At 43.5% G+C, this 16,441-nt stretch overlaps 1 protein-coding gene across 2 annotated transcripts in view; it reads left to right on the top strand.

The window, feature by feature from the left end:
* LOC126931116 (cyclic AMP-dependent transcription factor ATF-7) overlaps positions 1-16,441 on the top strand; it is a 468,437-nt gene that overhangs the window by 412,098 nt on the left and 39,898 nt on the right. For both annotated transcript variants that reach the window (XM_050748895.1, XM_050748894.1), the window contains one exon: positions 11,761-11,857. In XM_050748895.1, coding sequence (XP_050604852.1) covers positions 11,761-11,857 — 97 coding nt within the window. The remainder of the gene's footprint in view (positions 1-11,760; positions 11,858-16,441) is intronic.

Raw genomic sequence — 16,441 nt, 5'->3', positions numbered from 1 at the left:
CACACCTGGCGAATTTTTTTTTTTTTTTTTTTTTAATTTTGGTAGAGCTGGGATTTCACCTTGTTGCCCAGACTGGTCTCAAACTCTTGGGGTCAAGCAGTTCTCCCTCCTCAGCCTCCCAGAGCGCCGGGATTACAAGTGTGAGCCACTGCGCCTCCCATACTGTCTACTTTAAAAAGATAAAAACAGGCCAGGCGCAGTGGCTCACGCCTGTAATCCCAGCACTTTGGGAGGCCGAGGCGGGTGGATCACCTGAGGTCGGGAGTTCAAGACCAGCCTGACCAACATGGAGAAACCCCATCTCTACTAAAAATACAAAATTAGCAGAGCCTGGTGGCACATGCCTATAATCCCAGCTACTAGGGAGGCTGAGGCAGGAGAATTGCTTGAACCTGGGAGGCGGAGGTTGTGGTGAGCCGAGATCGTGCCATTGCACTCCAGCCTGGGCAACAAGAGTGAAACTCCGCCTCAAAAAAAAAAAAAAGATAAAAACTGAGACCGTATAGCCTAAAATTCTATATATATAATTTATAAATACATTTCCATTTGAATACTATACAAGTTCAAGAAAGATCAGTCACTGAAGATTGGAATAATTAGAGAAACTTTCAAAAAGCTATTGGATTTCAACTGCGTCTAGAAAAATGGTAGGATTCCAATAAACGATGGAGAGAGGAATGCATGTCAAGGAACATGGGAATGTGCGTGGTGGCACAAAATTGAAAACAAGACTTTGCAGATCAGTAAGAGACTGACCCCGGTAGAAAGTGTTAGTAGAAGAATAGGAGAAAATAAAATCATAAACAAGGACAAGAGGACAGAAAGGTAATGTATTTTACATTCCTTTAAAATCTCCTTTGGGAATGATTTCAAACCCACCCCACCCCCAGAGTCAAATCCTTCCTAATGATTTAAATCTGCGTTGCTGCCATTTTGTCTTTTTCCTGTTGTTACAATTTTTGAAATTCTATTTGTTTCTTACTCTGATCTTCTTGCATCCTTGCGTTAGGGTATTCTTGGTCCTGTCTGGGCCCAGCCTCTGGTTCTGTAGGAAAAAGTTGGTGTTTAAGATAGATATCAATTGTCCTTTTGGATATGGACAATGAGATTTGTCCCACCATTGCACACATGGACGAAAGTTTTTTTGTTTTTTGTTTTTTTTTTTGAGATGAAGTCTCGCTCTTGTCCCCCAGGCTGGAGTGCAGTGGCACGATCTCGGCTCACTGCAACATCCGCTTCCCGGGTTCAAGCAATTCTCCTGCCATTGCCTCCCAAGTAGCTGGGATTACAGGTGCGTACCACCACACCCAGCTAATTTTTTTGTTTTTTAAGTAGAGACAGGGTTTCACCATGTTGGCCAGGCTGGTCTCGAATTCGTGACCTCAGGTGATCCACCCACCTTGGCCTCTCAAAGTGCTAGGATTACAGGCGTGAGGCACTGCGCCCGGCCCACATGGGCAAAAGTTTTGTAGGTTGGGGTTTCTTTGTAACACTTTAGTGAGACATGCTAGTTGGCATTTATTCAACAAATATTAAGCACCTACTGTGTACAGATACTGTTCTAGGTGCTTGGGATTTGTCCATAAACAAGCAAATGGAGAGATTCTTGTTCTTGAGGAGCTTACATTCTAGTAGCAGCATGGCAGCTAGACCAACTATCAAATAATATCTCTGCTTTCAAAATTCCTTTTCTTTATACAGTGGACTTATTTGTTAAACTGTCAGAATCTTTAAGATATTCCAACAGCCTTCCCAAAACAGAAAATTCCTCAATCCATAGACAAATGAATTTACCTTAGGTACAGTTTGGTGGGTTGTCCCCGCCCCTCTGTTCAGTTTGTCCTCCTTCATTCCCCTGACAACATTTTATCTTTGAGTATTTTGGGGGAAAGTTTTCTGTTCTTGTTTTTCCTCTATAAATTATCTTGCTCACACATGCAGCATATGAGCTACTGTTGCTGTGGTTGTATTTATTTGTTGAACAATCCTGTACTTTGAAATGATTCATTTAAGAGCCATGAAACATTCAAAGTAGGATGTGTGACTCACTTAGCAAACAGCAGCATCTTTCTTTTTCCTATTTATTTATTTATTTATTGCCCATCATTGGCTAAACATCTTGAAGTAGAGAGCAGGAGCCTAGGACTGACCAAGGTAGAAATGAAAGTTATGTTTAGTTTGAAGTATGTGTGTATTTAATCTCTTCCTTCTTCTCCCTTTCCCTGCTTTTCCAAACTTAAATGATGTCTGGCATTGGAAACAGAAGCACTGCAGTGAGGGTGAGAAGCCTTGTTAGGACTTTTACAGATCTTCCAGTTTCTTCTTTCAGAATATGTGATCAATTGAAGTGACTAATTAAACAGTGTTCAAAAAAAAGATCAGTTATTTCTCCCTTCACCTGCTTGGCACCAGTATCACTATATTCTAGAACTTACTCTTCATAATTTTTCTCAAGTTTTCTATGACTTTTTTTGTTTTTTTGTTTTTTTTTTAAAGAGACAGAGTCTCACTTTGTTGACCAGGCTAGAGTGCAGTGGTGCTGTCTTCTATGACTTTTTCATACTATTTTCTTTCATCAAAATATGCCCAAGTATATGGGCGCAGATAAACCCAGTTCTTTGGAAGGCTGAGGTGGAATGATTGCTTGAGGTCAAAGTTTGCAATCAGCCTGGGCAACATAGCAACACCCTATCTCTAAAGTAAGCAAAACAATAGCCCATGGTGGTGCCAACCTGTAGTCCCAGCTACTTGGTAGGCTGAGGTGGGAAGATTGCTTGAGCCCAAGAGTTTGAAGTTACAGTGATCTATGATCACATCACTGCACTCCAGCCTGAGCTACAGAGCTACAGAGTGAGACCCTATCTTAAAAAAAAAAAAAAGAAAGAAAAAAAAAGGCTGGGCACAGTGGCTCACACCTGTAATCCCAGCACTTTGGGAGGCCGAGGCAGGCAAATGACAAGGTCAGGAGATCAAGACCATCCTGGCTAACTCGGTGAAACCCCGTCTCTACTAAAAATATAAAAAATTAGCCGGGCGTGGTGGCGGGCACCTGTAGTCCCAGCTACTTGGGAGGCTGAGGCAGGAGAATGGCATGAACCCAGGAAGCGGAGCTTGCAGTGAGCCGAGATCGGGCCACTGCACTCCAGCCTGGGCGACAGAGCCAGACTCCGTCTCAAAAAAAAAAAAAAAAAAAAAAAGCCCCAGTATAGATACTGAACTAAAAGAAGCACTGCCAAACCCAGAAACTTTGGAGAAAAGGGGTAGTTAAGTTTCAGCATAAATTACTTTTCAGACTATCACAAATGTAAACTCGGTTCCTTGTATTATTTCTTGATAGTTTAGGCACTCTGGGCTCATTTCCTAATAACTAAAGAGTTCTGATTGTCTCCTTCACCCAGTCTACTCTTCTAAAACAAGGAAAGGGACATGAATTCATCATAGGTCAGGATATTAAGAGCGTTTTTAAATGTGAGGCAAATCCTCATGAAAACGGGTGCTGTGGTGGCCAAAAGCAACATTTCAGGAATGTATCTGGCTAGGATTTGAGTGCATATTTCTGAGAAATTTCATTGGTCACAATGCTTTACCAAGGATTTAGCTTGAAACTGTTACATTCCTAATCCCTCTATGCTTTGCCTGGCTCAAAGTCAAAAGGCAAAAATTTAATTTTACTTTGGCCTTATGTCTCATTTGCCCTGAGCCTTCTTTTCAGGTCTGTTCAGTGCTGCTTTTTCAAAATACGTCTAGAGAATAGGTTAAATGAGATTAGGAAAAGAACTGCAGTATGTCTAGGCATTTACTTGTTTAGAATTATCCTGAAAAAAAAAAAAAAAAGTTACTTTTTTACTATAATACCCGTCTCTCTTGAAATTTAAAAAAGTAAAGAAGAGGCTGGGCGCGGTGGCTCATGCCTGTAATCCCAGCACTTTGGGAGACCGAGGCAGGTGGATCACGAGGTCAGGAGTTCAAGACCAGTCTGGCCAACATGGTGAAACCCCATCTCTACTAAAAATACAAAAAATTAGCTGGGCATGGTGGCAGGTGCCTGTAATTCCAGCTACTCGGGAGGCTGAGGCAGAAGAATCACTTGAACCTGGGAGGCGGAGGTTGCCGTGAGCCAAGATTACACCATTGCACTCCAGCCTGGGCAGCAAGAGCGAAACTCCATCTCAATAAATAGATATATAAATAAAATTTTTAAAAAGTAAAGAGGAGGGAACTAGTTGAATATGTGCTGTGTGTCCAAGGTACTGTACTGTTTTATATAATTATTTCATTTAAAAGCTTAAGAAAACGGGTACATGGGAGGCTTCTGTGATGTCTGAAATGTTTCATGTGTTGAACTGGGTAGTGATTACACAGGTATATGCAAATATAAAAATTAAACATTCATTGAGATGTACACTAAAGATTTTTGCATTTTCTTTTTTTTTCTTTTTTTTTTGAGACAGAGTCTCACTCTGTCGCCCAGTCTGGAGCACAGTGGCATGATCTTGGCTCACTGCAACCTCTGCCTCCCAGGTTCAAGCGATTCTCGTGCCTCAGCCTCCCGAGTAGCTGGGACTACAGGCACGTGCCTCCACACCGAGCTAATTTTTGTATTTCTCGTAGAGACAGGGTTTCACTGTGTTGGCCAGGCTCGTCTCGATCTCCTGACCTCAAGTGATCTGCCCACCTCTGCCTTCCTAAGTGCTGAGATTAAGGGTGTGAGCCCCTGCACCCAGCCCATTTTCTGTATTTTATACCTCAGTGTTAAAAGGGCCAGGCATGGTGGCTCATGCCTGTAATCCCAGCACTTTGGGAGGCTGAGGCAGGAGGACTGCTTTTGAGCCCAGGAATTCAAGATCAGCCTGGGCAATGTAATGGGACTCCTATCTCTAAAAAAAGAGAAAAGAAAGAAAAAGAAAAAAGTAAAAAAATCTTAAGACTTTATTCATTGAGATTTATTCCTTCTTTACAGTTTCCACCATCTGTGTTCTTCAGGCCATTCCTTTTTTTTTTTTTTTTTTTTAATAGAGACAAGGTCTGACGATGTTGCCCAGGCTGGTCTTGAACTCTTGGGCTCAAGCCATCCTCCCGCCTCAGCCTCCCAGAGTGTTGGGATAACAGGTGTGAGCCACTGCACCCAGCCCATCCTAACTCTTTACTGAGCTCTATTCATTTAATAAGTTTGTGAGGAGGAAGGATTCTAGATTCTCCTATTACAGAAGGATAGGTGAGAGTAAAACTTACTAAAAATGGAAAGAGTTTTTACCAAAGATGTCCCATGGAAAGTTAACTGTTAATAGGAAACTACTTTCCCTGTCCATTCTGGAGGTAGTATCAGTTTTCAGATTGACTTCCTCATAGTCCTGACATTCTATTTTATGCTTCTTAGTATTTCTTAAGTGAAAAGAATCTTCTTTCTCGTTTTTTTTCTTCATAAGGGAGTAAAAATCAAAAGTACCTAAAATTGTTTTGATTAGCTTCTTTTATATTATCTCTTTGTTACTAACAAGGCAGTGCATAAGAATTCCGTTCAGTCTGTTCTCCCAAATACAGTGCCTTCTGTCCCCATCTTCCTAATTTCCCTATCCTAAGTATTTGCAGATCTGGAGTCCATCAGCCATTTTATAAAATGAGGCTGGAAGTTTTTTGCCTGTGCTTTTTTTCTTCCAAGTTTCAGGTCTAAAAACATGTGTTGGCAGTTTGGAAAAGGAAACTAAAAAGCAGCTTTTTTTCTCTTTCTTTTTGTCTTCCCCTGTTACTCTGTAGCAGGTTTCTCAACAAACACAACTAATATTTTGAGTTATGCAATTCCTTGTTTTGAGAGGCTGTCCTGTGCACCGTACAATATTTATGAGCATCTCAGGCCTCTACCTTCTAGAGGCCAGTAGCATCCTCCCAGTTGTGACAAACAAAAATATCTCCAAACATTGTCAGATGTCCCATGGGGGACAGAGTTGCCTCTGGTTGAGAACCACTGCCACATACTATAAACTGCATTTAAAGAAAATGGATTTAGGAGGAAGATTTAAGATTGGTACATGATTAAAATTCCCGTGGGATCTTGGAGCATATTATCTAGATTAGAGCTGTCCAAAAGAAATATAATGCAAACCACAAATGTGAGCCACATATGTAAGTTTTAATTTTCTAGTAGCTACATTAAAAACTGTAAGTAAACAAGTGAAACTAATTGTAATAATATATTTTATTTAACTTGGTATATCCAAAATAGTATCATTTTGACACGTAATCAACATAAAAATTATTAACAAGATATTTTACTAAGCCTTTGAAATCCAGTGTGTGTTTTGATTTTCAGTACATTTCAATTCAGACTAGCCACATTGCAAGTACTCAATAGCTATGTGTGGCTAGTCGCTACCATATCGGATAGTGCAGATCTAGATGATCTTAGTCTCCAGATGGGGGTGCAGATTAGTCTTGGCATAAAGGAGAGAAACTGTCCTGATTTTGTATTAAGCCTTCTGCTGCCTTGGAGATGGTTATTATATTTACCCTACAGTGAGGGCGAGTGTGTTCCCTGAGTGAGTGGCTATTTGCCAAAACCTTAGACATACGTAATGCCAAAGAACAAAGAAAGATCCTTTAAGGGTATTAACAAATGAGGGGCTGGGCACGGTGGCTCACACCTGTAAATCCCCACACTTTTAGAAGCCAAGGCTGGCAGATCACTTGGGCTCAGGAGTTCAAGACCAGCCTGGGCAACATGGTGAAACCCCGTCTCTACAAAAAATACCAACATTGCCCGAACATGGTGGTGCATGCCTGTAGTCCCAGCTACTCGGTAGGCTGGGGTGGGAGGATTGCTTAAGTCTAGAGGGCGGAGGTTGAAGTGAGCCAAGATTGTGCCCCTGCACTCCAGCCTGGGCAACAGAGCAAGACCCTGTCTCAAACAAACAAGAAAACAAACAAATGAGGGAACTAGATTTTTTAATAGGGAGTAATTTAAAAAGGAAATATTTTGGGGAGTCCCTTCACCCATTTTAATTCAAAAGAATATATTTTTACTTAGGTCAAGATTTTTATCACTTAATAACACTTTAGCTATTTTTAGTCAGGCACAATGGTGTGCGCTTATAGTTCCAGCTACTCAGGAAGCTGAGGCAGGAGACTCATTTGAGCCCAGGAGTTCAGGAACAGCCTGGGCAACAAAATGAGATCCCATCTTACTAAAAAATACTATGATAATAATTTTAGCTATTTTAATTGAGAAATTGCTTTCAGAAGGATGATTTCCTAAGCATGAAGTGTATGACTAATCTAGAGAATTTCTTTTTTTCTTATGGGGGTCCATCCCACCCTTCCCTTGCCATAAGTGGGGGCACACCAAGCACCCACAGCCCCCTGGCTTAGGCCCACTCACCCCAGCTGTGGCCAAGGACAGGAGAACTGGGACTCAGTATTCTAGAGAATTTCTGAAGTGTTAACTCTTAATAAATGAGAGAAAATATAAGGACTATGTAAACATAGCCAGATTAGCAATCACTTTGGGGTTTTTTTGTTTTTTTGAGACACAGTCTTGCTTGTGTTGCCCAGACTGGAGTGCAATGGCATGATCTTGGTTCACTGCAACCTCCACCTCCTGGGTTCAAGCCATTCTGCACCTGGCCTGGCGATCACTTTGACAGAAAGCGTCAGTAAACTTTTATTCTCCCTCTAGGCATTTAAGATAAGAATTGTGTTAGAAATAGGTTTCACCATGTTGCCCTGGCTGGTCTCGAATTCCTGCACTCAAGCGATCCATCTGCCTTGGCCTCCCAATGTGCTAAGGTTACAGGCATGCGCCACCATGCCCAGCCTAGAGTAATATTTTTAAATTCATGAAATACATAGGATTACAAAGGAAACTAATGATATTATAATATGGTTTTCAAAAATATATGAGAAAAAGGCCGGGCCACTGCGCTGGCCAACATAAGTACATTTTGAAAACTTACAGCCCTGCATAATCTACTACTTGTCATATCCCCTTAAAATTATATTTTTTGACTGGGTACAGTGGCTCACACCTGTAATTCCAGCATTTTGGGAGGCCAAGGTGGGCGGATCACCTGAGGTCGGGAGTTCAAGACCAGCCTGGCCAACATGGTGAAACCCCATCTCTACTAAAAATACAAAAATTAGCCAAGTGTGGTAGCAGGCACCTGTAATCCAAACTATACAGGAGGCTGAGACAGGAGAATCACTTAAACCTGGGAGGCGGAGGTTGCAGCGAGCCGAGATTGTGACATTGGACTCCAGCCTGGGCAACAAGAGTGAAACTCTGTCTCAAAAAAAAAAAAAAAAAAAAAAAAAAAAAAGGTGCGCTATGGCTCACACCTATAATCCCTGCACTTTGGGAGGCTAAGGCAGGCGGATCACCGGAGGTCGGGAGTTCGAGACCAGCCTGACCAATATGTAGAAACCCCTTCTCTATCAAAAATACAAAATTAGCCAGGCATGGTGGCGCATGCCTGTAATCCCAGCTACTTGGGATACTGAAGCAGGAGAATCACTTGAACTCGGGAGACGGAGGTTGCTGTGAGCTGAGATCGCGCCATTGCACCACTGCACTCCAGCCTGGGCAACTGAGCAAGACTCCACCTCACACACACACACACACACATATATATATATGTGTGTGTGTGTGTGTATGTATGTATATGTGTGTGTATGTATATGTGTGTGTATATGTGTGTGTGTGTATGTATGTGTGTGTGTGTATATATGTGTATGTACATGTATATATACATACACTATTCCCTCCTTCCCCCAAACTCTCACTCTTTTTTTTTTGAAATGGAGTTTCACTGTTGTTGCCCAGGCTGGAGTGCAGTGGCGCAGTCTTGGCTCACTGCAACCTCCTCCTCCCTGTTTCAAGCAATTCTCCTGCCTCAGCCCCAGTGCCCCACGTAGCTAGGAGTATAGGCACGTGACACCTTGCCCAGCTAATTCTGTATTTTTAGTAGAGATGGGGTTTTACCATGTTGGCCAGTCTGGTCTCGAACTCCTGACCTCAGGTGATCCACCAGCCTCAGCCTCCCAAAGTGCTGGGATTACAAGCATGAGCCACCGCACCTGGCCACTTTTTTCTTACGGAAACATCTGTAACTGAAAAAGATGGTGCCTGGAGTTCACCAACAATAGAGAAAACTAAAGTTCTTGGCTAAATTTTACCACATTTTGTTCAGTTTTGTCCTAGATCAATCAGAAACCCACTGAGGCTGTCTTTTTTTTTTTTTTTTTTTTTTTTTTTTAAAACAGGGTCGTGCTCTGTCGCCCAGGCTGGAGCTCAGTGGTGGGATCTTGGCTCCCTGCAAACTCCACCTCCCGGGTTCAAGCAATTCTCATGCCTCAGTCTCCCAAGTAGCTAGGATTACAGGCACCCACTAATTTTTGTGTTTTTTGTAGAGATGGGGTTTCGCCATGTTGGTCATGCTGGTCTCAAACTCCTTACCTCAAGTGATCCACCCGCCTAGACCTCCCAAAGTGCTGAGATTACAGGAGTGAGCCACCACTCCTTTTTTGAGAAAGGATCTCACTGGAGTACGGTGATGTAACCACGGCTCGCTACAGCCTCGACCTCCTGGGCTCAAGTGATTTCCCCCACCTCAGCCTCTTGAGTAGCTGGAACTACAGGTGAGCATCACCACACCCAGCTAATTTAAAAATTTTCTGTGGCGGGCATGGTGGCTCATGCCTGTAATCCCAGCACTTTGGAAGCCCGAGGTGAGTGTATCACCTGAGGTCAGGAGTTCAAGACCAGCCTGACCAATATGGTGAAACCCTGTCTCTACTGAAAATACAAAAATTGGCCAGGCACAGTGGCTCATGCCTGTAATCCCAGCACTTTGGGAGGCCGAGGCGGGCAGATCACGAGGTCAGGAGATTGAGACCATCTTGGCTAACACGGTGAAACCCCGTCTCTAGTGAAAATACAAAAAAATTAGCCCGGCGTGGTGGCGGGCACCTGTAGTCCCAGCTACTCAGGAGGCTGAGGCAGGAGAATGGAGTGAACCCAGGAGGGAGAGCCTGCAGTGAGCTGAGATCGCGCCACTGCACTCCAGCCTGGGCGACAGAGCAAGACTCTGTCTCAAAAAAAAAAAAAACCTACAAAAATTAGCCGGGAATGGTGGCATGCGCCTATAGTCCCAGCTACTCAGGAGGCTGAGACAAGAGAACTGCTTACACCTAGGCAGCAGAGGTTGCAGTGAGCGGAGATTGCGCCACTGCACTCCAGCCTGGGCAACAGAGCAAGACTCCATCTCAAAAATAAATAAATAAATAAAAATAAAAAATGTTTGTATAGAAATAGGGTTTTGCCAGATTACCCAGTCTGGTGTTGAACTCCTGGGCTCAAGCAGTCTGTCCACCTCAGCCTCCCAAAGTGCTGCAATTAAAGGCATGAGCCATCACGCCCAGCCTAGGATTTTGGATCTTAAATTGGCTTTAGTTGTAAATTCAGGTAAATAAAGTAGTAGAAACAGTTTAGTGTTGCTTTCCTGACAGGTAGAAGCTGGATGGGGCCAACTCCTGTGTATTTTGTTTGCAGTCAAGAAGAGCTGTGGAAAAGAAGGCTAAACGTATAGTATTTGGTGAGAAGTATACACATGATGAAGAAAGTAAAAAGAGAGGACTAACCAGTCACCATTTTTAGAAGCAAAAAGGCAAACAGAACCATGTTTCAGAGCCTCACTGTGAAGGAGCTGTGGAAAACTGCAGCATCCAGGCTGTAACTGTGTTGCAGGCATGTTTTAATGAAGGAATATGGCCAGGAGCCTCAAAGGGACTTTTGAGAAATTATTTTTTTGAATTACGGCTGTTCATCTGTTCCCTTCACTCTCCCCCTTTTAAGAAGGGGTTGGAGCATAAATTATTGTCCAGTAATCCTATTTTACTTAGTCATAAACTAGATAGACTTAGCCCACTTTTCTTCATTGTCCTTTCACCCAAATCCCAAACAAACAAAATCTCTATACCATCTCCCTTTCTCTTCCCTCATCCTACCTACAGGCTCCTCCCTACCCCTAAAAAAATATTTTTTGCTGGCATTTTTATTCTACCATTATATAGTCATCAGCATTGTACTGGCCTTTTTATGGCTGATGGAGCCCAGGCGGGCTGCCCGATGAGGGGAGACAGCATTTGGCCGATGGGGCTGGTATGTGCCATTACTGGCCACTGGGCCTTGGTCCTCTACAGCTCCATCCTGGCTCATTAAAACTCTGAGCCAAATAGCCATGCAGGCGCCTGCTGCAGCACTGTAGGGGCCAAGAAGTTAAATGGTTCTCCTAATCCTGCATAATTTATCTCCCTGTTAGCCCCCTCATAAAAGAGTCCAATTCAGCCCTACCATGGAGGGCTTCATTCTCAATTTCCTGTTTTTGTGATGGCCAACTAGTGCCCAGCCCTTCCCTTTTCTCTTTATTATTACTATTAAAAATTGTTTCCCTTTGTTCAATACGAGTTTGCCTTAATGTTTTTTTCATTTGGAGCCTCCTATTTGGACCCCACTTCACCAACAATCTGTCCACTTCTGTTGTTTGGACCTGATATTACAGAGCAGTTGGTGGTGTGGTCTTCCCCCTCTCCTCTTCTCCCTGCCCTCCAGCATCCTTTTTTCTCCATCTTTTCTCCTTTTCCAGTGCTTCCTCCCTCTTCAGTTCTTCTTTCCAGGGACCAATCTCATTGCAAGATGTTTGGTAGGACATTTTAAAAGGGCACTGAATCAGGTTTTTGTTTTTTCACATCTCCATTTCTGTTTCGTTTCAGAGATTTACAAACGAGGACCACCTGGCAGTTCATAAACACAAGCATGAGATGACATTGAAATTTGGCCCAGCCCGAACTGACTCAGTCATCATTGCAGGTATTTGCTGCCCCAAAAGCCACGTGCCTTGATATCACCAGGCAGTTAAGATTAATACCAGAGACCAGATGTACTGGGAGCTGTACTCCCTTTCTCCCATTAAGAGCCCTTATGTGATCTACATTTAATCAGGAAAAAGGAACACTAAAAGCTCCCAAGTTTCTATTGTACCCTCCACTCTGTTTTTAATAACAAGATTGTGTTCTGTGGTTTTTGAGGGTAGGTGTGTTGAGGTTTCCTCTCAGTTTTTTTCAGTCTATTACCGTCTTACTTTCTGTTTATTAAGACTTTGAAAGATTTACAGACAAAAGATGCCTTTGACATTTTCCCTACCCACAGCAAAGGGGTGAACAAAAGAATGCAAAAAAAAGCCAACCTAGCCTGGTTGCTTCTCTTCCACTGGGTGTCAGCTTTCCTCCAGCAGGCAGATTGTCAGTTCATAAATTCAACTTCCCTTGTGAACCCAGACACCACTGAGGGCACATTTCCAAAGCTCAAATAAGACATTTAGTCAGTGGGACTTTTCTAAGCCAATTTGGGTGACCTGGAACCTCTCAGCAGTTGTTTTAGATACTGTCTTGCTTGTATATGCCATTCTCAAGGGAGTCCTCTTAGCAACTGCTCTCAAACCAGGCAGCAATTCTGCTGTACCATTTTCAGCCAGACAGACATACAAACCAAAGTGAGCTTTTTCTTTTGATCTATGAGAGGTTCTGATTTACCTCAATCTAAGCAAGCTTAACTCAATATTTAATTCCTAGGGTATTTAGTTGGTGGTTATTACATTAGTTAATAACTCAGATAAGACAGAGTTTCTCTAAGTATTACTGGCCAAAATGCTACCATAGACATGGAGAAAGAGAGACAGAACTTCCTCATCATACTTCTATACATGATAAAAGGGACTTGCCACTTGCCTTTACAGGCCTCCTATTCCTCCTTAATTCAGCAGATATTTATTTCATGTCTACTATATACACCAGGCACGTTTGCTAGGAGCTTGTAGATTTGTAATCCTTAGGAAAAGGACATAAATGGGAACACTGTCATCAATGATCCTTAAGAAAACCTGGGGGAAGGTCAGGTGTGGTGGCTCATGCGTGTAATCCCAATGCTTTGGGAGGCCAAGGCAGGAGGACTGCCTGAGACTGGGAGTTCGAGACCAGCCTGAGCAACATAGAGAGACCTTGTCTCTACAAAACATGTTTAAAAATTAGCTAAATGTGATGATACATGGCTATAGTCCTATCTACTTGGGAGGCTGAGGTGGGAAGATTGCTTGAGCCCAGGAGTTTGAGGTTATAGTGTGCTATGACCATGCTACTGCACTCTGGCCTAGACCACAAAGCAAGACCCTGTCTCTAAAAACAAAAGGGAAACCTGGGGGAAATCTTAGGGAATAGTGGATAGGGTATACATATAGGTAAGACATAATTAATTCAGGGCATATATTCATAAAAAAAATTGTATTTACAGACAAGTATAAGTGAATACTACAAACAATATGAATACTAAATGAGCTAATGTTAAGTAGAATTAATCAGAAGAAGTTTATTTGAGAGGTAAATTTGGGGCAAGGTTATAAAGTTGGAGAGGTTATTCCAAATGGGTGGAAGGGTCTACACCAAGTCTCCAGGGGTGGTAAGAGAAGTCGCTCCAGGATGGTCTCAAGGAGAAAACGTGTTCTCCTGTTACTATTTGCTTTCAGTTCTGGAATGCTTATCTTGTTGCACATGACTTCAGCTATCATATATCTATGCTGGTAATTCTCATATCTCCACTTAAGACCTGGTGTGTCATATGTATCCCAACCCCTTATGTGAACATTTTTACTTGGCTGTCTTTCAAGTCTTTGTGTCAGTGACTGAACTTAACCTCCTTGTCTCCTAAACCAGCTCCTTCTCCTTTGTTATTCATTAGTATCTCAAAATCTTGAGTTGTTTTATTCTTCAAATTCTTTCTATTCTATTCCTTCCTATTCTCCCTACCATCACCTTCTTTATGCTTGGATTCCTCTAAAGTCTCCTAGCTGGCCTCCTTGATTAGTCTCTCATTCTTTTTTTTTTTTTTTTTTTTTTGAGACGGAGTCTTGCTCTGTCGCCCAAGCTGGAGTGCAGTGGCGCAATCCTGGCTCACTGCAAGCTCCGCCTCCTGGGTTCACGCCATTCTCCTGCCCCAGCCTCCCGAGTAGCTGGGACTACAGGCGCCCGCCACCTCGCCCGGCTCATTTTTTGTATTTTTAGTAGAGACAGGGTTTCACCGTGGTCTCGATCTCCTGACCTTGTGATTCGCCTGCCTCGGCCTCCCAAAGTGCTGGGATTACAGGCGTGAGCCACCGCGCCCGGCCGATTAGTCTCTCATTCTAATCCATGTTGCATATATACTATTGAAAAGCCAGTCAAATTCTACTCTTCTAGTCAAGTCAAAAATCTATCATTATTTTCCTATTTTCTCTTTATTTATATTTATTTATTTATTTATTTATTGAGATGGGGGTCTCACTCTGTCGCCCAGACTAGGGTACAGTGGTGTGATCTTGGCTCACTGCAACCTCCCCTTCCCAGGCTCAAGCAATTCTCCTGCCTCTGTCTCCTGAGTAGCTGGGATTATAAGCGCATGCCACTACCGCTCGGCTAATTTTTGTATTTTTAGTAGAGACGGGGTTTCACCATGTTGGCCAGGCTGGTCTTGAACTCCTGACCTCGAATGATCCACCTGCCTCGGCCTCCCAAAGTGCTGGGATAACAGGCGTGAGCCACCGCCCTGGGCCCTTTTCTCTTTAAACCTACTTAAGCCTGGACGTGGTGGCTCACACCTGTAATTTCAGCACTTTAGAAGGCTGACGCAAGTGGATCACCTGAGGTCAGGAGTTCGAGACCAGTCTGACTAACATGGTGAAACCCCATCTCTACTAAAAATATAAAATTAGGTGGGCATGGTGGATCACGCCCATAATTCCAGCACTTTGGGAAGCTGAGGCAGGCAGATCACAAGATCAGGAGTTCGAGACAAGCCTGGCCAACATAGTGAAACCCCGTCTCTACTAAAAATACAAAAATTAGCCAGACGTGGTGGCAGGCACCTGTAGTCCTAGCTACTCGGCAGGCTGAGGCAGGAGTATCGCTTGAACCCAGGAGGCAAAGGTTGCAGTAAGCTGAGATCACACCACTGCACTCCAGCCTGGACAACAGAGCAAGACTCCATCTCAAAAAAACAAAAACAAAAAAATACAAAATTAACCAGGCATGGTGGTGCACGCCTGTTGTAATCCCAGATACTTGGGAGGCCGAAGAAGGAGAATCGCTTTAATTCAGGAGGCAGAGGTTGCAGTGAGCTGAGATTGTGCCATTGTACTCCAGCCTGGGCAAGAAGAGCAAAATTCTGTCTCAAAAAAAAAGAAAAGAAAAGAAAGAAAGAAAGGGCCATTTATACCTGGATTTTCAGGCTCTTCATAACCTAGCACCATGGCATTCACCCAAGTTTTAATTTGTTTTTTTGTTTTGGGGGGTATTTTTTTTTCTTTTTTTTTGAGACGGAGTCTCGCTCTGTCGCTCAGGCTCGAGTGTAGTGGTGTGATCTCGGCTCACTGCAAGCTCCGCTTCCCAGGTTCATGCCATTCTTCTGCCTCAACCTCCCGAGTAGCTGGGACTACAGGTGTCCGCCACCCCTCCCAGCTAATTTTTCTGTATTTTTAGTAGAGACAGGGTTTCACTGTGTTAGCCAGGATGGTCTTGATCTTCTGACCTCATGATCTGCCCGCCTCAGCCTCCCAGGGTGCTGGGATTACAGGCATGAGCCACCGTGCCCGGCCATTTTGGTGGGTATTTTTTGGAGACAGAGACTCTGTTGCTCAGGCTGGAGTGCAGTGGCACAATCATAGCTCACTGCAGCCTCAAACTCTTGGACTCAAGCCATCTTCCCACCTCACCCTCCCCAGTAGCTGGGACTACAGATGTGCACCACCACACCCAGCTAATTATTTTATTTTTTGTAAAGATAGGTTCTAGCTTTGTTCCCCAAGTTGGTCTTGAACTCCTCGCCTCAGGCAGCCCTCTTGCCTCAGCCTTCCAAAGTGCAGGGAGGCGTGAGCCACCATGCCCAGCCAAGTACTTATTTTTGTACACTATGGTGCTTTCCACATATATTAGTTTTATTTCCTCAACTAGAAAGCATTCTCAACTGAGCACTGTGGCTGACACCTATAATCCCAGTACTTTGAGAGGCCCAGGTGGGAGGATCACTTGAGCCCAGGAGTTAGAGGCCAGCCTGGGCAACATAGCAAGATCCCATCTCTATAAAAAAATTTAAAATTAGCCAGGTGTGGTGGCATGTGCATGTAGTCCCAGCTACTTGGGAGTCTGAGGCAGGAGAATCACTTGAACCCAGGAGTTCAAGGTTACAGTGAGCTATGATCATGCCACTGCATTCCAACCTGGGTGACAAATGGAGACCTTGTTTCTAAAAAAGAATAAAGAAAGAAGAAAAAAGAAAACGTTCTCTGGGGCCTAGTGACACAGTGGCTCACACCTGTAATCCCAGTGCTTTGGGAGGCACAGGTAAGAGGATTGCTTGAGGCCAGGAGTT

Source organism: Macaca thibetana, chromosome 11 (assembly GCF_024542745.1).
Source record: "Macaca thibetana thibetana isolate TM-01 chromosome 11, ASM2454274v1, whole genome shotgun sequence".
Classification (NCBI taxonomy): domain Eukaryota; kingdom Metazoa; phylum Chordata; class Mammalia; order Primates; family Cercopithecidae; genus Macaca; species Macaca thibetana.
This window is presented reverse-complemented; position numbering and strand designations above follow the sequence as displayed.